Below are 27016 nucleotides of genomic sequence, written 5' to 3'. Positions count from 1 at the left end.
TCTGAAGCTTGTTATAATTTTACAAACTCATACTATCCTTCAACAGATAAACCTATGCCTATCAACCTAAATCGCTCTCTCCAATACTTCAAACACAACTTCCAATATGCAGACTAGTCTGTAATTAGAAACCTCTCTCTCTCTCTCTTTCTTAGCACTCCTTTTATGTAGTATCACTGCCCTTCCTACAACTCCTTTCAAACTCTCATTAAACACCCAAATGAAGAGCATGGTTAACTCCATTGCACATTCTCTCAAAATGTCTGATGATATTTCACCTAATCAGACAACCTTATTATTATTATTATTATTACATGACCTCTAGTTCATTCACTTCTGCATTGAAGACCAGAAACAGAAATAATTTTTACAGGAATGAAGGCCTTCATCCTCTCCTCCATCCAAAGTTTACTGACCACTATCCAATTCTTGGTTCTCCAAAAATATGTGCCAAGGCAATCCAAGAAAAAATATTTAGCATATCACAAGTGGATATCTTTTTAGAGCAAGAACAAATCTCCACTATCACATATAGCCTATAATGCAGCTCATGATAGCTGCAACAATGCATCAAGAAATCTAAATCTGATTTTGAAAAGGCAAATGGCAGTTGAGCTTTCCAGTCTTACACCAAGGCCATCAGGCAAAACTTTTTCTCACCTGTCTTTCCACCTCTTTCTTACACATTTGCGCATGCTATATAATACCATTAATACACGGCTGATCTACTGGCATTATTATTTTCCTCCAATTCCTTCATTAATGACCAAGGCAAAGTAATCACCCCCCCCCATATCCACATTTTACCAAAAACTGCATTGCATGCATCCCTTAAGTTTTTTATCAGATAGAAATCAGAAGAATCCTGAATAACTTGAACGCCAACAAATCATCTAATCCTGATGGTATCCTCAATACTGTACTAAACGTGCACTCCAGAACTCACACCAATCTTGTATTGCTTCTTCAATCTTTCCTACTCAACTGTCATCTACACTACAGCATAGAAACAAGCCTATATTCAGTCCATTCTTTAATTCAAAAAAAAAAAAAAATAGTGATAAAAGTTAGCCACAAATCACCATCCAGTTGCTCTTACTTCAATTCTCCCAAAACTATGGAGATCATCAAACAGTAGCCATCTTCACAACCTAAAAGTCCAACTGGTAATTAATAACCAACAATATGGATTTTGCCTCCAAATCCACAGTCAATCTCCTAGCTGTCACCGCCCACTTATGGACCAAAGTCATGGTAAGGTTTGGAAAAACTCATGTAGTCACACTCAACATTTCAGAGTATTTGATCGACTCTGGCACAGAGGTTTTTTCATCAAACTACCATCTTATGGTCAGCCTTTTACCCTTTACAACTGCATCACCAACTTCCCTTCTGGTTGATGACTTTCTCTTCTGAGATATTCCCACTAATGCTGCAGTACCTTAGGACTACAGCATTGGTGCAGTACCTCATGACTATGTCCTTTCACTTACTCTTCCATTTGTACATAAATAGCCTTCTCATAAGCATAGCTATGGATATGACCTCATATCCTATCCATACCTATGCTGATGACACTCCATTCCTCTGCTTCATTCGACAAATGGTTGGCAAATACTTGTAATGATTGTCCACTACACAACAAACCACATAGCGCACAATCATAAGAAGCTTCGAGATCTTCTATAACTGATGCATTAAACTCTGATCTCCTTACTATCCTTCAGTAGAGCAAGGATAAGTTTTGAACAGCCTCCTAACCATAATCCTGTCTCATCTCTCAAGGGAGACTTCACTTCCCTTAAAACTCAGATCACTAAACAGGATCAGATTTCCCTTCTTGGAATGTGTTGTGCCACTAACCTCTCCTGGCACAATACATCTCAGCCATAGCTTCTTCAACCTCCAAGAAACTTGATGAGCTTTTTCACTCAAGGCTCTGCTTCTCATGGGTATAACTGCTAATATTACTGAATGCCTTTAGGTAGTAGATGTTTTTATCAAATGCAAGTGACTACCCCTGTACATATCTGAGGCCAGAAAAGTGGTTTGAAAAAGTAATGTTTAGAGGGGAATTCTAGGTCTAATCACTGTCTCATAGATAACCTGTTTCTGCCTTCAACTAGACACCATCGCTCCTCCATTTTCTTCCAAATTGTAAGAACACAAGTATTTGTTTGTCAAAATTCATTTACTGTTCAGCTTCAAACTTATACAGGATTTCTTTCATTCTCTCTAGCCTTCCTTACTCATCCTCAAAGATTACAACCCTCAGCTCATCATGAAATATGCTGAGAGATTCCTTCTTTCTCTTTTTTTCTTGACCAGAGACAGCACCAAGGTGCAAAAGATCTTGCAACCCTTTGTGTGTGTGATTCTGGAAAAAACACACACACACACACATATATATATATATATATATCTTATTTTTTTTATACATATCACTCTCCCATTAGTATTTGTACAACAACACTCTCAGCAGTAGCATACACTCACAAATTACTCATCAGATAATTCTATTACTTCCTCTGCAGTGCCCCACCACCATCTACCTTACTATCACTCTCACTAATCAGCAGTAGTACTGACACCACATTCACAATTACACGCTCTCAGGCTATCACTAAATCCAGCACTCTGAAACTTCAAGTTTCTTTAATCATCCTATGTTATCTTGCATAAACTCAAGAAATGCGCTCTCTTTTCTTCTATTTGTTCCCTCCTCTTTCCAATTCTTATATCCATTTTGCGTGATATCATACTGGATTTTGTAGCATGCAGGACTTGTGGAAAGTATGCGTCCTGGCGGTTGTATATGTGGCAGTTGAGAGAAGGAGAAATACATATATGCGCAAAATGCAGGCAATGGGAGGAACTTGGTGAGTTAGAGATGACTATAACTGACCTCGCTGAGTCAGAGGCGGGAGATTCTCCACGTAGAGCAATGAGTGGTGTGATAGAGGGTGAGAATGGTGAGAAAAATATCAATAAAATAATAATGAGAGTAGGGAGTATGGAAAGGTTGAAGGATAGTGAAGTTTTCAGAGCTGGTCTCAATTGGGAGGATGAATGGCAAATAAGAGGTGGCTGACCTGCAGAGAGAGAGAGAGAGATAGATGAGCTGAAAGAGCAGGCAGAATGTCTAGGGAATGAGATAAGAAGCATGAAAGATGAGATTAGGTGAATGGAAGAGACGAATGCAAGGCAAATCAGAGTAGGAGTGTGAGTGAGTTATGGGAATGATAGAAGAGGGGAGAATAGGAACAGTAGAAGAGAGGGAATGAGAGAGAGTTAATGGGAATGATAGAAGAGGAGAGAATAGGATAAGTGGAAGAGAGGGAATGAGAGAGAGATATGGGAACAGTAGAAGAGGAGAGAATAGGAACAGTAGAAGAGAGGGAATGGAGAGAGAGCTATGAGAATGATAGAAGAGGAGAGAATAGGTACAGTAGACGAGAGGGAATGAGAGAGAGTTATGGGAATGATAGAAGAGGAGAGAATGGAAACAGTAGGAGAGAGGGAATGAGAAGAATGTGAGGAAACACTGGAACCAGGGATAGAGTGATGTCAGGAAGGCAGGTAAGTAGGGGAACACAGAGAGAAAGTGTTAGGAGAGAGAGAGAGAGATGTATGTGAGCAATCGAAGAACAGGGTGGTAAGAGGTGTAATGTATTGGGACTCAATGATCCGTGGTGTTCAAGATAGGATGCATGAGGATTGTTTGCCTCGAGGAATGATAGAAAGTGTGGCTATGGCAATTAAGAGGGGGTGAAAGGGTGGATGAGTTGATTGTGATGGTAGGAATGAATGACTTGAGAGGTAATGTAAATTGGGCAGTGAGAGATATGAGATTCTTGAGGTAGTATGAAAGAAGATGCAGAGAGGAAAGATAGTGTGCATGTTGCCTAGATATGATAGTGACGAGCTGAGCAGAAGAGCAGTAATATTGAATAACATAATAGCTAGGATATGTCACAAGAGAGGATTTGAATATTATTATTATTATTATTATTATTGTTCCGGGAAACTCCAAGGAGTCGACAGACTCATCGAGGGAGGCCCTAACATCATGTCAAGAACAACTATTCAACATTCACACAGTATCTATCATACCTTGCCTTGAACTCACTCACGGTCGTAGCACCCACAACAGACTCTGGAAGCTTATTCCACTCATTTACCACTCTCCAAGTAAAGAACCTAGCTCTAACACCCTTGTCAACCACGCTCTTGCCCAGCTTCCATGCATGGCCCCTAGTCCTCCCACCACCAGTCATATTTTCAAAAATATGTTCTGGATCAATCTTATAAAAACCCTTCAGTAATTTGAATGTCTCAATCATATCACCCCTCCTTCGACTATCGTCCAATTTCTGAAACCCACAAATCTTCAACCTATTCTCATAAGGTTCATTCCACAGACCTGCTATCATCTTGGTCACTCGTCTCTAGACCCTCTCCACTTCCTCCCCATCACGAAGAAACCCTGGTGCCCATAACTGGGCACAGAAGTCCAGATGGGGTCTTATCAAGGCTCGATACAGAGGAACAACAACTTGTTCGTCTCTGCATGTTAAAGTATTTTTCAGAAGCCAAGTGATTTGGTGAGCTGTTTTAGTTACTTTTGCAATGTGCCCCCTAAACTTCAATTCCCTATCCACCAACACTCCCAAATCCCTGGCCTCATCAATCTCCTGGAGTATGGTTCCACCAATGCGATATACTGCTGCTATTCTTTTCACCCCAAAGTGCATAACCTTACACTTTGCCACATTAAATTGACATCCATTTTTCCTAGCCCAGTCCTCCAAACTATCCAAATCATCCTGTAAAATTTTGACATCCTGTGCACTCACAATTGCTCTACCCAACTTTGCATCATCAGCAAACAAGTGAACACTTCCTCTCAGATCCTTTCCAATATCATTGATGAACAAATTGAAAAGTAGTGGTCCAAGAACAGAGCCCTGTGGCACTCCACTAGTCACAAGACGTCTTTTAGACTCCACTCCTGAATAAACCACTCTTTGATATCTCTCCTTCAACCACCCTCCTATCCATCTCACCAACCCTATATCTATCCCCATCTGCTCCAGTTTACTGATTAGGGTTCCATGTGGTATCCTATCAAAGGCCTTGATAGGATACCTCAGTAACTTGCATGTGAGCAAGTTACTGAGGCATGATCTACCCTTCACAAAACCATGTTGTCCGCCATACAATATCCCATTTTCATCTATCCAATCCTGTATTCTTTTCTTGACTAATTTCTCTAAGACCTTGACAATGATTCCTGATATGCTAATCGGTTGGTAATTTACAACAGCAGTCTTGGAACCACCTTTATGCAGTGGAACTATTTTCCCCTCTTTCCACCCGCTCGGGACTAACCCAGACCCGAGACTCAAATTAAACAAAATGGTCAAGGGTACTGACAATTCTTTAGCTGCTTCTTGTACAACACGAGCTGGTATACCATCCAATCCCACAGATGTATTGACATTGAGGTTATGCAATAGACTACTCACCTCCACTTCATTAACCACAATTCCCATATAATCTACTGGTTTATTTGTTTCTGCAATGTCACCACCTGGATGATATACTCTTGCAAAGTGCTCACTCAGTAACTCAACTATCTCTACTGATTCAGTTACCTCCCTACCATCGGCAATCCTTAAAATCAAAGTGCCATGTACATTTTTCCTTTTACTTGCTACATATCTAAAAAACTGTTTAGGATTCTCTTTAGCCTGCATGGCCAATGTTCTTTCGTAATCCTTTTTTGCTTTTCTTACCACACTCGTCACCCTTCTGGCCTGCGCTTTATACCGTTCATGTGCCTGCCGGTCACCCTTCTCCTTAAATTCCCTCCATAGTTGTTTCTTTTTTTGCAGCTCAAGCTTAATGGTGTTATTCATCCATTTAAACCCTACTTGATTTATTATACGGACTCTAGGTATACCAGTAGATTATACGGGAATATGTGGATGCTTGGAGGGCAATTGAGGACAGAATGGAATTGTATGCGAGAGACTGCTTGCATTTGAATGAGGAAGGATGTAGGCATCTGGAGAGATTGCTGTTCTGAACGAGTTGGTGTGTAAATGCAGGGAAACTAGAATACCCAGGGTGGATGGTAGCAGGGGTGTCTCCTGTGAGAATGGGTACTTGGCAGAAGGGGGACAACATCAGGTAACGCTGAGTCCATTGGAATCTGGAGGGGATAATGCTGGGTATAGAAACAGTGGCATTTTTATGCTTTATACTAATGCCAGGAGTATCCAGAATAAAGGAGAGGAATTGGTGACATTGATAGCATCAGCCTGACCAAACATTATTAAGATCATTGAGATGTGGTTGACAGAAGAGGATATAATAACAGGAATAGAAGTAGCAGGGTACAGCATTTTTCGGCAGGATAGGAAGGGAAAGCGTGGTGGTGGAGTACTGCTTATGATAAGCAATGACTTATGTCCTCTAAGAGTGGAGGCTTTGGAAGGCAGTGACACTAATGATTTTGAAAACATATAGTGTGAGGTAGAGGCGAGCAAGACAGGATATTAAGTGGGGTGTTATTATAAACCAAGGAGCACAGAGGGTGGGGACCAGGAAATGTTTAGACAGTTGAGCTTGGCAAGTGCAAGAAGAATGATTATTATGGGAGATTTTGGCTACAGCAGTATAAATTGGGGAGAGGAAGATGCATATAGCAATAAGGGAATGGAAATTCTAGAATTCTTGAGGAACAAATGTCTTAATCAACATGTAATAGAGGGAAAAGAGGTCATAGCATCAGAGAGTTGATAATAATTGAGATGACATCTCTCCCACCAGTTGGAGAGAGTGACCGTGTGGTTTTGACTTGGAAGATAAATAGACATGCAGAAGTATCCAAGAGACGGGAACTTATGTGGAATTATAAGCCAGGTGATTATAATAGTCTTAAATGTCAACTTGGGAAAGTTTCATGGAGGGATTAATTGGAAGGCGGGGATATCATTAGCGCTTGGGAAATTGTGAAGGAATATATGTTAGCAGCAATAGCAAGCTGTATTCTACAAGTGAAGAAGAGGACACAATTTGGTGTAAAGTGGATGACAAACAATATTAAACATGAACTGCATTGTGAAAAAGAGGCTATCGAAGAGATATAAGAAGACAGGTGAAGAACATATGCATGAAGAATATAAGACATAGGCCAGGAGAGTGACTAGTATGGTAAGGAAGGTGAAAACGGGAATATGATTACAGATTGGCCTTAAGATCCAAAGAAAATCCTAGGGAATTTTTTAGCTATGTGGCCAGTAGGAGGAGAAATGATTGTGAAGGAATGACATTGTGGGATAAAAATGGGAATAGAGTGATTGATGCCGAGGACATAGTGGAATTGGTCAATGAACACTTTATTGGAGTATTTCATCCTGGAGGAGTAAATTTTAATACTAGTGGGATAGGGCAGGTTCGAGGTTTAGAGGTGCAGGAGGAAAGTGTGTTCCAAATATTGAGTACTCTGGATGTCAGTAAAGCTGTTGGACTGGATGATATTTCACCATGAGTTTTGAGAGAATGTGCTAAAGAACTGACAGCTCCTGGCTTTTCGATGAAAGTCTGGCTACAAGAGAAGTGCCAAGGGAATGGAAGGAAGATAAGATACTGCCATTGCATAAGGGCAGTAGCAGATTGGAAGTGTCTAATTGTAGGCCAGTTTGTGTGTCATCAGTAGTTGTTAAGATCTTGGAGAAATTAGTGAGGGACCGTATACAGCAATGGGTAGATAAGGGTAATGTTATCTGTGAGAGTCAACATGGATTTGTTAAGAGGTGCTCTTGTTTTAGTAATATTCTAGCCTTTTATAATAAAGTTACAAGAGCAGTAGATGAGGGAAAGGCATATATTGCCATTTTCTTAGATTTAGCAAAGGCATTTGACAGGGTGCCACATGATAAGCTGATGTTTAAGTTGCAGCACATGGGTTTGGATGTCAGGTTGGTTAACTAGATTCGGGATTGGCTGTCCGTTAGGTATCAGAGAGTTGCGTATGGTGTGGCTGTTTCAAGGAGGCAGAGGGTTCCACAGGGCTCAGTATTGGGACCTATATTGTTTAACCTTTATATCAATGACATTGTAAGTGGATTGCAGAGGGATATTCAGTTGTTTGCGGATGACGTGAAGCTGGGAAGGGTTATTAGTAATAGTGCAGATGTGGTAGCCCTGCAATTAAGAGGATTTGAATAAGCTAGACAGATGGACAAATGAATGAGAGGTGTCAGTTTAATGAAGGATGTAAAGTCTTGAAGTTTGTGATACATCAATGGGACGCTGCCTACTCTATTGGAGGAGCAATACTTGAGGAAGTAAGGGAGACAAGAGATCTGGAGTTGATGATTGATAGAAACCTGAAATTTAGGGGACATACTGCAAAGGTGGTGAAGGTAACTCAGAGAATTGCTGCAATAATGAGAAGGATGCTGACCTGCAGAGATAAAAGAGTTATCATTCTGTTGTAAAACCCTGATAGACCACACTTAGACTATTGTTCTCAGATTTGGTCCCCAGGATTTGAAAGGGGATAAATTAACTGTGGAAAGGGTACAAAGGCGGTTAACAAAAATGGTTTCAGGACTGTATCATGTTAGTTATGAGGATCGGCTGAGGGAAAGTGGACTGCAGAGTTTGGTAGATAGAAGGAGTGCTGATATGATTGAGACTTTTAAACTGTTGAGATGTAGTTACAGGGTTGACATTTGGGAGTTCTTTCGCTTGATTGAACAGCAGGAAGGAATGATGACAAGAGGCCATCCCTGGAAGTTATGAAAGGAAACTGTGAGAAAGAGGATGAGGAGTGGTTTCTTTGCATGAATGGTGATTGAAAACCATGGAATGCATTGCCTGATAGAGTGGTGAGAGTGAGAATGGTCAATGAGTTCAAGGAGTGGTATGATAGACTTTATGTTTCCTCGGAGGGACCTCCCACGATGAGTCTTGATAGACTGTGTTTCCTAGGAAGGACCTTCCACTATGAGTGTTTTGACTCCATGGAGGCCTCAATAATAATAATAATAATAATGAAATAATAAAAAAACTGTAAATGAAATTTCCATTAGTATCACCCTCCTTTTACTCACCCAAAGAATTTTCTAAATATCTGATAGTCACTGCCCTATACATTCATCTATATCAGACAAAATATCTGATAGGATGTTGTTATAGACCTATCAGATATTTTGTCGTATTTATCACAACTTCACATGAATTAGCCTCAAAACCATTATCAGAATAGCAACATCAACAACAGCTCTGAGCCAATGCTTCAAGCAATTACACAAGATTGCCTTCTAAAAGCAACAGGATCCAATTACAAAGAGGAACAACAAAATGACTGATATGTGCACTGTAAAAATAAACCCTTGCATGGCCAATTTCTTTGAGATACTGAGGACAAAATTGATGTGAACAAGACGTGACAATGGCTGCAATATGAATACATTAAAAAAGAAACAGAAGGATTTATTCTAGCCGCTCAAGAACAGATGTTACAAACTTTAAAAGCAAAAATTTTGAACATCAATAATAACAGCAAATGCAGATTATGCAATCAGAAAGATGAGACTGTAGAACATCTGATCAGTGCCTGTAGCAAGATAGCTCAAACTGACTATAAATACCACCATGATCAACTGGCCAAAATAATTTATTGGCATGTATGCAAAAAATATGGCTTTTCTACTTCTGATAACTGGTGACAGCATAACGTAGAGAAAGTACTGGAAAATGAAACAGCAAAAATTCTCTGGGACTTTAGAATACAAACTGATCGGCATTTAGAACACAATAGACCTCACATCACAATTATCAAACATTGACAAGTTTGGATTATTGATATCACAGCACCCAGTGATAATAACATTAACAACAATGAACTGGAAAAAATTACTAAATATCGAGATCTAGCAATCGAAGTTGGCCGGCTGTGGCTTAAACACACCAAAGTCATCCCAATAGTTATCGGTCCACTTGGTGCAATTTCAAAGACGCTATCCAGCTATTTACAGCAATTAAATATCAACGAAGTGACCCTATATAATCTACAATACACAGTATTACTTGGAACTGTCCATATTTTACAACGCTACCTGACAGATTTTTACATTTGTTAGAATCGGAATTGTTCTGTATCACCAGTCAAATTGTTTAAATGATATCTTGTTTTGACTGTATACCAATTATGTGAATAGTAATAATAATAATGATAATAATAATAATAACACTGTTATTCCATACTTTCTTCAGTTGATTGATCTAACTTTATTTGAGAAGTGAAGTCATACACCATCTATCTCTCTTCACACTAGACTGCACTCGCTGTGCCACACTTTTAACTCCATTCTGAACTATGCTCAAATTCCCTGCTCCTTTTGCTCATTCATTTCTCACTCCATTCTATCATAATCTCTTTCTCTCTCTCTCTCTCTCATCCTTACATTTTACTTCTTCTATAGCCTGTATCTCATGCTGATTAATTGCTCTCTCTTCTTATTCATATACGTGTTATTCTTCTTCTTAGTTTTTTCTGGCCCCATGAACACACACGGATACAGTCGTGAAAATCACCCTAAGGGGATGCAGCAGAGGAGTGGCGAATTGGCTGCCTTAATAAGCCAGTAACCCCTCAATTAGGAGGGGACTCAACCCATCCATGTTTTACCTATATACCCCCCCCCCAGCTGTAATTTGTGCCTATTTTTGCTACTTGTACACTGTTTGAGAGATAGTTCCTCAACCAGGTATGCAGAGCTCCTTTTACTCTGACTGAGTATAGTTTGGTCAGCAGCATGTTGTATTGAAGGATGTCAAAAGCTTTGATTAACAGGTATAACAGGTATAAATGTCAACAGGTATAAAGACAGCATACTTATTTTTATTAAGAGCTTGTTTATGACATTGGAGATATCTGCTAATAAGGTGGTAGTGCTTTTTGTTTTCTGGAAGCTATATTGGTTTTGTGAGATAATATTGTAGTTCTGTAGTCTAGCGTGTGTTATTTTTTCAAGAATTCTGGATATAACTGGTGGGTTAGCTATAAGTCTGTAGTTCTGTGTGTCATTTCTTTTGTGGTGTTTGTGAATTATTATTATTACATCCTCCATGGAGTCAGCAGACTCATCATAGGAGGTTCATTCAACTGACAACATACTATTCATATCGAATCTTAAAATCCTTAACACTCCTTGCATTAACAACACATTCGGGTACTGAATTCTATTCACTGACAATTCTCCATGTAAAAAATCTACTCCTCAGACCCTTCTTCACCACACTCTTACATAACTTCCAGGTATGACCTATGGTTTTTCCCCTCTCGCCTTCTACTCTTTTTATAATCTCATCTGATAAATCCTCTCACTAACTTAAATGTCTTTATCATATCACCTCTTTTCCTCCTATCCACAAAACTCTGCAATTCACATTATTTCAACCTCTCTTCATGGCCAACAGTCCAAAATCCTGATACTGTCTTACTCACTCACCTCTGGACCCTCCCAATGTCTGCATATCACACTGAAAACCAGGTGACCAGAATTTGAGCACAGTAGTCCAAGAAAGGTCTGACCAGTGCTTTAAATACTGCCACAACCACTTCCTTTATCCCTACATGTTAGAGTACTACTTCTTATCATAGCAGCACTATGACGTGCAGCCTTTGCAATACGAACAGTACGTCCTCTGAACTTCAGTCTACTGTCAGCCATCACCCTCAAATCTCTAATCTCATCCACTTCCTGCAGTATGGCACCATCAATATAGTACACAGCCCTATATTTCTGCACTCCAAAATGCAACATCTTGAACTTATTAATATTAAAACTACAAAAAAAAAAATAATAATAATTTCTCAGATCTCCCATATCTATGATCTCTAGGCATTTATCAATTGTTGTTTTATTTGTAACCCTTAAATTTATTCAACTGGCTATCCGCATATCAGCATTACTTATATTATACTGTCTACCTCCATATTTAATTTGCCATCTAGACTAAAAATTGTGTCTACATAACTAAATAATTTGCTTGTTCTCTAGGTTCTCCATTCAGAATGCAGGCAATGGACTTATTATTACTGATTTTCATGACAAACCTGTATTCAATTGAGTTAAAGGATCCTAATGATGTGCACATTGGATTTATTTAGTATAATATTCTGCTATAAAGTGAAGAAATTTTGGTCACTCCATTTCGGATATCACGTTTAATGCTACTTTCTTTCATAATTTGATCAATATAGATGTGAATAAGAGTGGAGTGTGTGTGTGTGTGCGTGCGTGCACACTCGCGCACTCTTGTTGCCCTGGTGTAAAGTCAAGTGCAATCCCTGATATTACATCAGACAGTGGCGGCCCGTGAAGTTTTAAGTGGATTGTGTTGCCTATACAAAATTAAAAAGAAATCATTCTTTTTTTCCTAATTATAACCAATTTATTAATAAATAAATCTGTAGATTTATTTATTAATAAATTGGTTACTGATTAGGAAAAAAAGAATTTTTTTAAAATTATTTTGTATAGGCAGCACTCTCACTTAAAACTTCACGGGGCCACCACTGACATCAAACCACTTTTCTGTACTTGAATTCTAATTGTTGACTTAAAAACGTATTTAACTTTTATCAAGTTCTGTATAATGTATCATTTATCCAATAAAATTTTGAAAAGCTGTTCTCTTGGAATCTTGTCATATGCTTTTTTCCAGATCTATGAAACTTAAGCCCAGATCCTTGTCATATTCCCATAATTTTTCAACTATTTGTAGTAATGTGAAAATATGATCTTGATAATCCCTATTGGCCTGAACTCAGTTTGTGCTTCTTCAAGTTTCTCTTCTTCAATTTTTCTTAGTCTCTTCTCAAGTATGTTTGCAGAAATCTTACTTGCAACACTTAGTAGACAAATTCCTCTGTAATTCTCACATTCAATTTTATTTCACTTTTTGCAGATAGAAGCTATGAGAGCTCTATCTTCACTCATCCAGAATTCAACTTTCTAACCAGGCCTTCTGGATTATCATTTTCCCACTTTAAAACTTTTATACCTCCATACTTGAGTATTTCTGGTCAAAGATCATCTGCTTCAACTATCTTTTCAAGCTTCTGATGCTGTTATTAACTTCAAGGATTGAACTGGGAGGTTTTATGGAATTGACAGCTGAATGGGTGAAAAGTAGAATCTAGTTTTTCAGAGGTTAAGGGAGCCACTGATCAGATCTCACTCTAGAATAAGATATGATCCTGTCTGGTGATTTGTGTATTACTGAAGATAAGGGTGGGTGAGTTGGGATCCCTTTGGTGAGGAAAAAAAAAAAAGGTAAGACTGCATTCTGGTAGTTTGAAGGTTATCCTCAATTCACTGAAGGGACAAGAATAACCTGGTGCTTCCATTTCACTAAAACTGAAATCTATGAATATCAGTCTTAACGCACTAGTTGCAGATCTTTTTGAAGCTTGGATCGTGAGCACTGCATGATTTATGAAATGAGTAGGACAAACAAAGTGAAAGACTCCCATCCACATACCTGGCAGAGTATGTGGCAGTATAATGCACCAGCTGACTGGGAAGCCTCCTGACTCATTACTGATGGGTTTGGGTCATGTGCCTGTGTGCTATTTGGCACCTGGCCTGCATCACTATTTTAGTTCTTTTAGTTCTGTATTCTCAAAATAGAGGAGATTTGGGAATCTCTCTAGTATGTATGGTATGCCTTTGAAGGGTATCACTCATGCTGCATGGAGAAGGAGGGGGGAGGAATTTCCTGTCCTAGACAAGATTCTAACCAAATCTGGAGATATGGTGCATAATAATAACACAATACTAACACATAATAAAACTTGTACCTCCTTGCACCTCCTGGGTCTCCTGGATTGTTTCATCACTTGAGTACTTGAGACATGACAGTACAGTAGTGGAGATAGAGCCCAAATTCAGTTATCTGTAATACTCAAAAAAAAAAAAAACATCATGATCTTAGACAATTGTAAAATTACCAGTACTGTACTTATAAACAAATTCTGCATCATGAAAGCCATGTTTTCTTTTGTCTTGTTCATCACTGTTTTTAGTCATCATAGTACTTTTCCAATACTTCAAGCACTGCTGGTTATTCATCTAATCAACCAAATTGTAAATATCTATTGTAAAGAAAGTCAAATGCTTATTTTTATAATTTTGGTGCAAAATTTTTGATTTGATAATTAAAAGTTTGCCTACTTATATTTAAATAATGTTCAGCTGAGATGTGTTGAGTGTGTGAAACTCAGAAAAATATGGAGTATAGTATGAAGCAATCACAGTTGTGTTTTTATCTTGATAAACATATTTTTATCTTTATCTTTAGTTTGACTACTAAATACATACCTTCATTACCCTTTTGGTATGAAAATCATTCAGTTTTACCATATCTAATATGCATTTACTTAAGATCCATCCTCTGGGAGTCACAGCCTACAAATCAGAAAGAAAACCAAACCTTAAATGCTGCAGCTAAAAGTAATATCCTTATTTAATTTTTGGTAAAAATTATAGTATGGTAAAAATACTATATTTAGTTATTATTTTCTTCTTCATCATAATTATTATTATTATGTGACACCTCCAAGGAGTCCAAGGACTCATCGCAGGAGGGCACTCTACTCTGCTACACACACATCTTGCTGTCTCTTCTGCTACTTAATTCTCCAAATACACACAACCATCTACTGCCCATCACCACCAGCAACAGTATTTTTTGTCTGTAAATTGCATGTGTTCTCATGGCTGATTTGTCTATAAGAATTAAAAACCTGAGTTTCCAGGAGGAAAACCCTTGCTACCATGTATGAGATTGGCTAACTCACCTTCTACTGAAAAAGGCCATATAAAGATTCCTCTTGTCATGAAGAGAATCGAATGCAAGTCTTTTCCAATGGAAGGGCACAATGTCCTGCTGCTTTTCCAAGTGCACTACAGAGATGCTAAGGTCTTCACAGAATCCTGAAACTCATAGCAGAAGACCAACTGTAGGTCTTGTAAAGTCAATCACAACACACCATAAAATTATTCACTGTTTGTGCACTCAACACCTACCAACTCTAATGGCAAAACTTTATTTTACACTCCCTTGTGTAGCCACCTTGTGAAAATCTGCCTAGTATTTATGTGGTAAGCACCTGTGAATAACTTATGTGTCCATCATATTACCCCTCCCTCTCCTCCTACCAAACTCTGTAGACTGCATTTTCTCAATTTGTACTCATTGCAGGCACTCCAGTCCTGATATTATCTGTATTATCTGCCTTTCTATTCTTTTAAAGTTTCCTCATCTTAATCCAAGCAACTAAATCTGCACACAGTCCATAATAATTACTCAGGGTTTTGGTCTGATCAACTACATACAATAAAATCACAACATCCTTTGTCTCTTCTGGTCAGTGTCACCTTCTCACTACTACAGCAGTCTCTTGGATAGTCTTAAAGGAGCTTGCTACAAAAGTAGTGCTTTTTTTTTTCTTGAACATTACTGACCATTACTTCTAGAGTCCTTGCCTCCTGCAGTATACAGAATGTATAGTCTTTAATCTCTGAATTCCTAAGTTTAAAATCTTGCAGGTCAAATAAGAATCTTGCAATCAAAGAAGAACAATAATAGTTATTCATTTTAAAATTTTCTATGGAATTTACAACCATGTTAAAAACTTTTTTATTATCCCGACGTTTCGATCTTCATATCAAGATCATCAGCTGGAGCGTACATAAATATACAGGACAAGCTGAGTTACATCATTAACTGTAAGCTAGAGAAACAATGATTTGATCACATGTTATTCTACTGGCATGACCTCTGGTGAAAAAAATAAAAAATAAAATAAAATAAAATAAATTTTTACATCAAGCTAAATTCTATTTTACAATGACAGGAATAAACATTCTTTTAGATGGTTTTCTTTCAGAAACAACTGGTGTCCTATTTTTAGTATTACAATTCTTATTTTTGATTTACAATACTGGATTTTCTACAGTCCTGTTTATAGTTGTTCTTGGTGAGGAAGGTAGAATATATACCTTCCATATGTTTGGGATTTTTAGACCATCATTGTTGTTCAGATTGGGGTGGTTGATAATAATCTCACAGGCTTCCTTGAATTTCCGTTCGTACCATGTTCTAGTGTGATGTAGACAGCTGGTGGTTTTCCAATCAATTCTGTGTAAGATATTCAGGACATGATCAGAAAGGCCAGCTTCACCATAATTATTATAAAAAAAAAATTTATTTTATCTTATTTTATTTTATTTATTTTTATTTTTTTTCACCAGAGGTCACGCCAGTAGAATAACATATGATCAAATCATTGTTTCTCTAGCTTACAGTTAATGATGTAACTCAGCTTGTCCTGTATATTTATGTACGATCTAGATGTGAAGATCGAAACATCGGGATAATAAAAAAAGTTTTTTTAACATGGTTGTAAATTCCATAAAAATTTTTAAAATGAATGCTGATCACCATGTAACCCTAAAAGAAAGGATAACGATAATAGTTAATATCCTCATTTTAAATGATTATTATTTCTCAAGATGTCTGCTTGATAAATGAAATGAAAATCTGAATGAAATGATGAACTGAAAAATAATTGAAAATATATTCAAAATTATTCATTCTCCAATAATTTCAAATAATGATTATTATCATAATATATCTGACATAAATAAATTATAATATATATTTCATTTTTGAAATATTATGGAAACAACTACAGTGTTATAGTAAAACTTCAGTTTAATATAAATAAAAAATAATCACCTGAAGTTTTACTATAACGTGGAAGTTATGTCCATAATTTTTCAAAAATGAATGCTGATGCTGATCACCATGTTGACAGAAAGGATAATAAATAATTCGTAACAATTATTATTATTAATCAGGAGCCCAATAGATTCACAAGACTCATTATGGGAGGCCTATCTTAGACAACACAAACTCTATCATACCATTCCTTAAATTAGTTAATCATCTGCACTCTCACCATTCTATTAGGCAACGCATTCCATGGTCCAACCATCCTCCATGAAAAAAAAAAACTTCTCAATTTCCTACTACTTCCTTTCATAACTTCCATTGAAGCCCACTTCTCCTTGTTCCTTTCCCTTGTGCTATATGAAAAATCTCTCTATTGCTAATCTTCTAAACATTTCTCAATAGTTGAAACGTCTTAGTCATATCACCCCCTATGTCTTCTGTTCCATCAAACTCTGCAGTTTGCATATCCTCAGTCTATATCCTAGTAATTAACATTGTACAGTCCTGATATTTTTTCATCTGCCTCTGTATTCATGGTTACTTAGTTAATAGGATAAAGTAACCTCCAATGTTCTGATGAGAGGAACCACCATCACCTTTTTATCTCTGATGTTCAATGTCCTTCTCAATATTGCAGAAATCCTCTGAGTTGCCTTCCCACCTTCATGATATTTCCTACAAACTTCAAATTTCTAGCATTCATCAATACCAAGATTATTTGCCTCCTTCACTTTCTCTATTAGTCCCATCAATAGAATATGCAACCTTCCCATCAGTGGATCCCAAATTTCAAGACCTTACATTTCGATGCATTAAACTAACATCCCCATTTATTCATCTACTGGCAAGCTTATTCAGATCCTCCTGAATGGCCACAACATCTGCATGATCATCCTCTTCCTAGTTTCACATCTTGCAATCCAGTGTCAAAATCATTTTTATCAAGGTCAAACAGTAAAGGTCCTAGTACTGAGCTTTATGGAATCCTACATGTTACCTTCCTTTTCCTTGAAACCATTCCCCTATATACAACTCTTTGATATCTATCACACATTCAATTTCCAATCTGACTCACTAACCTGATACCTAAACCCATATTTTGCAACTTAAATATCAACTTATCATGTGGTACCCTGTCAAATACCTTTCCAAAATAAAAATAAATAAATAAATAAATAATTTTAAAAAAGTAGTATATATCTTTCCCCCCATCAACTGCTCTTGTTACTTTTATTATAAAAGGCAAGAAGATTACTAAAACGAGAGAACTCCTTAACAAATCTATGCCGATCCTTATTGATAATATTAGCACTAAATTTTATATACAGTCTCTTATTAATTTCTCCAAAATCTTAATAACTGCAGAAGAAATACCATCTAGTCTATTGTGGGGTGTCTCCATTCTACCTCCACAATTTTTCAAAAATGAATGCTGATCACCATGTTGACAGAAAAGATAATAAATAACTCATAACTATTATTATTATTATTATTATTATCCTTATACAACTATCTTACCTTCCTTTTACTTCTTGAGCACTTTTCCAGTTGCTAGACTCTCAATGAACAGGTCAGTGGTGTTGATTGCCAGATCTTTGGCATATTTCCTTAAAATATGTGACAATATACCACCAGTCCCACAAACTTATTGCACAAATAAGTCAGTAGGACTGGTGAGAAATGAACAATATACATTGTGGACTTCAGTCATTCCCATTCTTCTAAGAATAAAACCTGTTCAGGATGAAATATCCCAATACAATGATTATTAAACAATCATAATAAAATTTAATGGAATGAATACAGCACAAAGAGAAATAATTAAACAGCAGGTTTAATTATTTTGTCTCTATCACAGAGATATCTTCAGGAATACAATATTAAAACTGTAATAACACAAACACACAAAACCATAAAAGGAAGAATTTAGACTATATAAAGCCTAAAGTCCTATGAGGGGTACCCTCAATAGGCTCTGTTGGCTAGCCTTATCTGTTAGGCCTAAGAATTAAAGTCTTCCAAATCTTTGGAAGTTTAACACAACCATATTTATTAAGATTAGCTGGCTTTTTAAATCTGCTGCTGATTCTAGCAAGAGTCTTTCAAGTTTGTATTTGCTTTGATGAAGCATAATAGTTTTATTCATCTGATCCTGTGCAAGGCATGGTCAGCTAGACCTGAATGACCATAGCTGTGGCAGCAGATGCTAGCAAATTTCCCAGTTTGTCTATAATATAATAAGTTGCAAGAACAAGGAACCTTGGAAACACCTGGAACAGTAATGGGGCCTAGTAATGGCATTACTATAGTCTCTATATTGAGAAAGATGTGAGGAAATGGGAAGGGCAGATAATCTGGAGATCTTTTTTAGTATTATATCCATTTGACAGGCAGGTTTTGCAAATAAAGGTGAGTTCAACTGTAAGGGAAACCTAGATAGAACAGATATTTGAGGCTCTGTCAACAAGGGTTTTGATGACACCATATTGTTGAGAAGGGGAATGAGAGGAGAGTTTATGCATGTATGTATCTACCTGTGTGGGTGGATTTTCTGTAAAATGAGAAAGAAAGAGTGCCATTGGATAGACTTATGATTAGAGTATCTTAAAAAAAAAAAAAAAAAGCAGGCTATTGTTATTTTCTGTTTCTGTAATGAGCTGTATTCTGGGGATACTCGCTATTAAGGTGGAGGAGGTAAGAGTCTAATGTGCCTGAACCGAACCATGTGACCAAACAGAAAACACATCATCAGTATATCTTAGCCAAATAGGTTTGAGAATGGCCAGAGGAGGGAAGAGCCCATGGAAGTACACATTCCAGCCACTGTCACTTATGTAGCATACGTGCAAGATACTTGGTCATGTGCATCAATGCTGCTGATCAGTAATTGTCAACAGCATTGATCACAATGGGGAAAAAATAAAGGGCTTATTGTAGGTGCCCATCGAGCTGGAGCCACAAATTGAAAACAGCAAAGCTGACTGGTTTCTCAAAAGGTAAGATATACTGGGTGTTTAATTGGAAAAATAACCCACATTGCTGTCCAAGAGGCATAACTGTAACAGTCTGTCAGGAACAAGATAGTCATTATCTAAGTAGGTCTGTATGGAAAAACAGAACTTCCTGGGTGTAGCAATTGGCTGACACATTTAATGGAAGCTGTTCCTGACCCATATCTCACCAAACTATGCACAGGAATTGAAGATGATTAGTATTGGCAGTTGTATGCATACATGGAATCCATTGATTTCTATGAAGAACCAGAAAGTTGGTTGTGTCAGGAACACTGACTGGATACTGGAAAAAAGTCATGGTGTGATGAGTCACGATAACACCTTGTTCTGTACTGACAGTAGGCAGAGAGTTTGGCAGGAACCCCATGGAGCAATGAACATAGCATGCTTCGTAAATACAACTGAAGGATCTGGAGATAGTGTCATGGTGGGAGCATGTTCTGTTGGTACAGAACAAGTCCCATGATATTGCTGGAGGGTTGGGTATCTTCCAAGAATATTTGAACATTATTGCCAATCAAGTCCATCCTACAATGTTGACTTTTTATCCAGTAGGTGACAGTTGTTTCATGGACAAAAATGCTACTGTCTATTGTGCAAGAATTGTTTAGCAGTGGTTCAGAGAGCATGACAGCAATTTCCATCATCTTCCCTGATCACCACAAAGTTAAAGATGCCAAGAAATTATATTATTATTATTATTATTATTACTGTACAGGCACCTCCATGGAGTCCGAAGACTCATCACAGGAGGGCACTCTACTCTACTTTGCTAAAATGCATCTCACCCTCTCCACTGCTACTTAATTCTCCTACTACCAACAATGCCATCTACTGCCCACCATCATCAACAACAGTATTTTTTTTGTCTGTAAATTGCATGTGTTTATTAAAGTCTTCCCCATCATTGTTATAATCTAATGACTTCAAAACTTGTGCAATGTGACCTCTGAGAGATCCTTGACCACTGAAAGTTGTCCAACAAGTGTATTTGCATCAAATTGATGCAAATTCCTTCAGAATGCATGAATATATTATCAAGTCCTACAGCCTTATTTACATCTAGTTTGCTCAACTTCCCATACACCTCTTGCTCACTTACAGTCAGTCTCTCTTCCCAATCATCAACTGCTCTCAATCTCTCCATGAAGTCACACTCACAAGATTGAAAGACCTTTATGAACTGTTCATTAAGTATCTCCACCACACCTTCTGCAACAACTGTCTTTATACCATTTTCTCCAATCAATGTCATCCTTCCATAATCATTCTTTCTTTTGCTGGCTATACATCGAAAGAACTCCTTGGGATTCTTTTTTGGCTTCATTAGCTAGCTGCTGTTCATACCTCTCCTTAGCTACCTTCATCAACCAAGTTACCTGCCTTGCCTGGTCTTTGTAGTCCTCATGGAATTGGTTATTTCCACTTCTCTTATGCTGCCTCCATAATGCTCTTTTTCTCTGTATGCTTAATCTCTTTATTCATCCATTTCACATCTACCTTATTTAACCTTCTGACCCTTGGACATTTAGACATTGCATATACTAGATAGTTTTTGAAAATCCCCAAAGCTGCATTGATCTCTTTCTAGCTAACTCCTCATTCAATGCTACACCTGCAAGCTGTGTTCTTCATAATCACCCTCCCCCCCCTTGTAGTTCCACATATACCCTATTCTTACAGAGGTCCTCACACTGTTGGCAACCACCTAGGTAATCACCCTCATGGTCACTCTCACCAATTGGTATGTGATTTGACACTTCATTTATAATTATATCCTATGATGAGATGACCAAATCCAAGACCCTCAGTCCCCGTGTGCCCTCTGTTTTTGAGGTAGTTATCCCTCAAAAACTCAAGAAACTCATTTTCTTTACTTCCAGTTGCTAACTCATCATTCCAGTCTATATTGCAATAATTAAAATCACCCATTATGATCACTCTTTTCTTATTTGCTTGGCTAATTTGATTAACATTTCATAGTCACTACCATCCACATTTTCTAGTCTATAACAGCATCCAGCCAAGTATTTCATTCCATTCACCTCTATCTCACACCATACTGCCTCAAAACCACTGGCACTATTTCCCCCTTGCATCTCTATTTAATATGGACATAACTCTTTTTCTATCATCAATAGCACTCCCCCTCCCTTTTTACCCCTTCTATCCTTGCGAAACACATCATATCCTTCCATCTCTATTCCTGTCAGGATGTCGTCCTCATCTAACCATGTCTCACTCATTCCAACAATTTTTGGGTGAACAGACTCAATTAGTGCAACCATTCCATCTGCCTTGTTTCTTACACTTCTAGTATTTGTACATAAACATAACTGCTTAATCCTGGATCTACAGCTAGTTTCACTGATAAAAACACTCATTCTATGTGGTCTCTCCATGCCCGACTGGGGCCATTTCCCTTTCTGCTTATTCATTTTAGAAGCCTCTTCAATTCCAACTGTCTTCTCTATATTCTTGTTTAATCATTTATCCAAGTGTAAACAAAGTTTGCACCTGAAGTATTTTCAGGACTGGGCAACTCGTATATAGAAGCTAATGACTTCACATCACTTGCGTTAGTATCCTATAATGCAAAGCACATATCTTTACAGATTATCATGCTATTCATTATGGGAAGAGTCACTACCCAGATCGGTTTCGACTTTATTGAGATCTCATTAGTGGGAGTCAGACCCAGAGGTGATACCAAGTTTGAAGTAATGCAGAAGTCATATTTTCATATTTACACAAATATAATTTCTTGGCATCTTTAATTTATAGAAAAACAAAGTGAAAATCTTCCAATGACCACTATAAAGCCTGGATCTGAACCCCACTGAGAATGTATGGGACATGTAAGACACACAGATCTGGGAGCAAAATCTTCTTCTGTCAAATCCGAGCCAATTAAAGCACATTCCAACTGTCTGGTCAATGCCTTGATGCTATATATGTAGATGCAATCTAACACCTCGTGGAATCTATGCCAAACTGCATATGTGCTGTAATTTTGGCTAAAGGAGGTCCAACACAGTATTAAATAAAAGTTTCTAATTCAGTGGGTTGTATGTGTACCTTCTATCTTTTTAAATAAGGTGTCCTTCTAAGAGAAGTAGCCAGTATTATTATTTATTACCCAAGACTCCATGGAGTCAAAGTCTCATTTGGGAGGTCCTTTTATCATACATACAGCTCATCATACCATGCTTTAAAAACACTCAAATTTTCTGCAGACTCCGCACTCTCAGGCAAGGCATTCCAATTAATCACAACTCTGCATGAAAAAAAGCCTGTTTCTTACTCCACCTACTCACACCCTCTTTATATAGTTTCCAGGGATGACCTCTGGTTCTCCCCTGATCTCTCACTATTTTCTGTAGAACCTCTCCAGCATTGATCCTATAACAACCCCTTAATAGCTTGTAGGTCTCTATCATATCTCCCCCCCCCTCCTGTCTGCCAGACTCTTCAAATTGCATCTTCTCAATCTTTCCTCATACTCAACATTCCAGAGGTCAGAAACTACCTTGGTCAGTCACCTCTGGATCCTCTCCAACATCTCTTCATCCTTCTGAAAACCAGGTGACCAAATCTGGGCACAATAGTCCATGTGTGGCCTAATAAAAGCCTTATACAACAGAACAAGAATCACCCTACTTCTACAAGTCAGTGTCCTCTGCATCATTCCCAGAAGCCTTTGTGTTGTCTTCACAATTTTGGCAATGTCCCCTAAATTTCAGATTCTTATCCACTATCATCTGCGTGGTTAGTCTAGTGACTATACACTTCACAACCATATGCCTGGGAAAGGAGTGTCCTAGGTTCGATTCCCGTCAATGACGTGAAGAGCTTAAGGATCTTCCTCAGCAACAGCCAGGTTAGCCGGTCTTGGGCATGGACAGCAGAGTTTTCCCTCCAGTTTATCTAGGGGTTTTCATCTCACAAGCAAACTGGCCCCGTGAACACACACGGATACAGTCATGAATATCGCCCTTAGGGAATGCAGCAGAGGAGTGGCAAACCAGCTGCATTAATACACCAGTAACCCCTCATTAGGAGGGGACTCAACCCATCCTAGATGGATGAAAAGGATAGGATAGGAGGGTCTCCACTATCACCCCCAGATCTCTTATTTCCTATGGATGGCAAAATTAAAGAACTCAATAATGTTGGGAGGGGAGACATTTTTCACCAAATTCAAAGTGTCAGAAAGGGGGATATTTGTAAATGAGGAGGTGACAAAGCCCACCATGATATTGTTATTGTTTAAACTAAATTTTGGTATTCAAGATTTGAAATGCATGGAACTTTTTATATAAACTGAAATGCAGTCAGTAAGTGGAACTGACAATTTAGCTAACTGTTTGGTTAATTTAAAGTTGGGAGAGGGAGTCAGTGGCATCTTCTACAGGACAGAGATGGTAATTAGGTTTATGAATTTTAGGTAATTCATATATATATATATATATAAGGGGGGGGCAAAAGATTTGGGTTTTTAACAACTTCAGGAGGGCAAGATGTGACAATCCCTATAAGTCTTTTTAATGTTTTTTTCTGAAACTTAGTGGGATCATAATCTAGCAGTTTATAAGTAGTGCAGTCTCTGAGCAGCACATATATTTTTCAATTATAATCATGGGAACTGAAAACAACAATATCATTACCTTTGTCAGCTCTAGTAATGATTATGTTGTAATCTTTGTGAACAACTCCACTATGTCATCTGCATCAGTCACTCAAACCCCATTTCAATCTAATGTGGTCGTTCATCCACAATCATTTCTCCTCCTATATGCTTACATAATAAAATAATTCCTTATGATTTTCCTTGGATTTGCAGTGCTAGTATCTTATATTCCAATTTTGCCTTCCTTACTATACTAGTCACCTTCTGCTTGAGTCATATTCTTCATGCAACTGTTCTCCATCTCTCTCTTTATATTTTTTCTACAACCTCTTTTTCCATCTGTAATTTTTATAGACATTTGCTTTAGACCAAATTATGTTATCTTTTTCACTCTGAGGTGTGCAATTTGCTACTGCTGCCAATATATTTTTTTAACCAGCTCCCAGATACTGCTGATATCTCTATCTTCCAATTCTTTCTGGCCAATTTCCCAGCTGGAAAATGCCCATTGAGTGAAATGAAGGAAAAATAATGCCATTGCACACAGAATTTTTGCCTGCCCATGTGTACCTGAGAAACATTTTGTGCACAAGTTTTTCCAGTCTCAAACTCATGTATATGCGAATGTTCAAATACAAATACAAAATAGTTCTCATACTGATTATAGCCTTTTTTTTTTTTTTCATTCAGCTATAACCTGGAAAATTGCAAGCACTAAATTAATTAACTTAAATCTGTGTAGCTACAAAAAATTCATCACTGTTTATCATTTCAAGTGACTGTACTGTCTAGACAGTAGACACTCAAAACAAATATGCCTCTGCAGTTTTCTGACATCAGCATCAGTTCACTCACATGGTGCAGGCTAAAAGTAACTAATTAGAGTGAGTTAAACTGGAATAATGGGTTAGAGTAATATTGCAGTGTAGACATTGGAGAAAGTACTAAAGAGAATAAGTGACGAGTATGATTTTTCATATGATCAATACGTTCAAAAATTTCGAATTTTTGAACGTATTGATCATATTGAAAATATCATAGTACATTCAAAAATTATGGACTGTAAATTAGGAATTCTGAAAGAAAAAATTTTGTGCATGCAGTTACTAGGTTACTCGCTTTTCGATTGGTGTGTGCATGTGCACATGCACAGCTTAGAAGGAACATTGGTGGTGGTAGAATGCAGGCATCAAACTATAGACAGTTTGTATTTCTCCTGTGGTTTAAGATTTTGGAGAAATTTGTAAGAGATCAAATACAAAATTGGGCTGATGACAGCAATATTATCTATGAAATTCGGCATGGATTTGGTAAAGGGCCTTCTTGTTTCAATAATTAGCTTGTCTTTTATAATAAAGTAACAAGAGCAATTGATGAAGAAAAGGCATAAATTTTTTTTTTTTTTTGGATTTTGCAAAATGGTTTTGATAGGATGCGGCATGATAAGTTGATTAAATTGCATCATATGGGAGTAATATATCAGACCAAATTAGTGAAGTGGATTGGAAATTGGCTGTCTTATAGATATTGGAGGATTGTGTATGGGGGAGGGGGGCTGTATCAGGGAGTAGGAGGGTTACAAGTGGAGTTTCACAGGATTCAGTACTTAGACCGTTGCTTTTTAACCTTTATCTCAATGATGCTGTCACTGGATTGCAGGGAGATCTTCAGTTATTTGCAGATGACATGAAGCTTAGGGAGGTTCTTAAGAATCTGCTGATGTTTTGGCCTTTCAAGAGGATTTGAATAAGCTTGAAAGGTCAGCAAATGAATGAGGATATCATTTTAATCTAACTAAAAGTAAGGTCTTGAAATTTGGGATTCACAGATGGGAGACTGCATACTCTCTTGGTGGATCACTATTAGAGGAAGTGAATGAGAAATGGATTGTGGGATGACTGCCAATAAAAATTTAAAGTTTAGGGTACATACTGCAAAGGTGATGAAGACAACCCAGAGGATTGCTGCAATACTAAGATGAACTTTGACCATTAGAGATAAGAGTAGTGATTCCATTGTATAAAGTCCTGATATGGCCACATGTGGACTATGGTGCATGGATCTGATCACCAGGATTTGAAGAGGATAAATTAATCCTGGAGCAGGTACAGAGGTAGATTACCGAAATCAGGTTTCTACAATGTAAGTTATGAGGATAGGTTGAGGGCACACAAACTACAGAGTATGGTGGATAAATGACGAAGGATTGATATGATCACAACACTTAACTGTTGAGAGGTATTTACAGAATTGATATGGGGAAGGTTTGGTTTGGTTTATAGTTTATTTGGCATAAAAACAACAAAGGTCACACTGTGCCATAGTAAAGATTTACAGCTATACATCAACAGTTAAAGAAAACTGAAAACAATATGCATGTACAAAAATTAAGTTACACAAAGCAGCTTCTACATATAAACAGAATTACTGCAGAGGGCACAGCAACGTACAAGGTCAAAATTACATAAATAGTCAATAACACAAATAAATAAATTGCATGTACAAAATAATAAATAAATTGCATGTACAAAATCAAGCCAAGGAA

General features: G+C 37.6%; 1 protein-coding gene across 3 annotated transcripts in view; it reads right to left on the bottom strand.

Moving 5' to 3' along the window:
* Positions 1 to 27016, bottom strand: part of LOC150100720 (uncharacterized) — a 217321-nt gene that overhangs the window by 57269 nt on the left and 133036 nt on the right. For 2 of the 3 annotated variants that reach the window (XM_090402097.1, XM_090402098.1), the window contains exon 5: positions 14409 to 14495. The exons of the other annotated variant lie outside the window; for it this stretch is intronic. In XM_090402097.1, the coding sequence (XP_090258223.1) occupies positions 14409 to 14495 (87 nt within the window). The remainder of the gene's footprint in view (positions 1 to 14408; positions 14496 to 27016) is intronic. 3 annotated transcript variants of the gene reach the window in all.

The sequence above is a fragment of the Typopeltis vanoorti genome, chromosome 12 (assembly GCF_054136105.1).
Source record: "Typopeltis vanoorti isolate ZY-2024b chromosome 12, IOZ_Tvanoo_1.0, whole genome shotgun sequence".
NCBI classification, from domain to species: Eukaryota; Metazoa; Arthropoda; class Arachnida; order Uropygi; family Thelyphonidae; genus Typopeltis; species Typopeltis vanoorti.
This window is presented reverse-complemented; position numbering and strand designations above follow the sequence as displayed.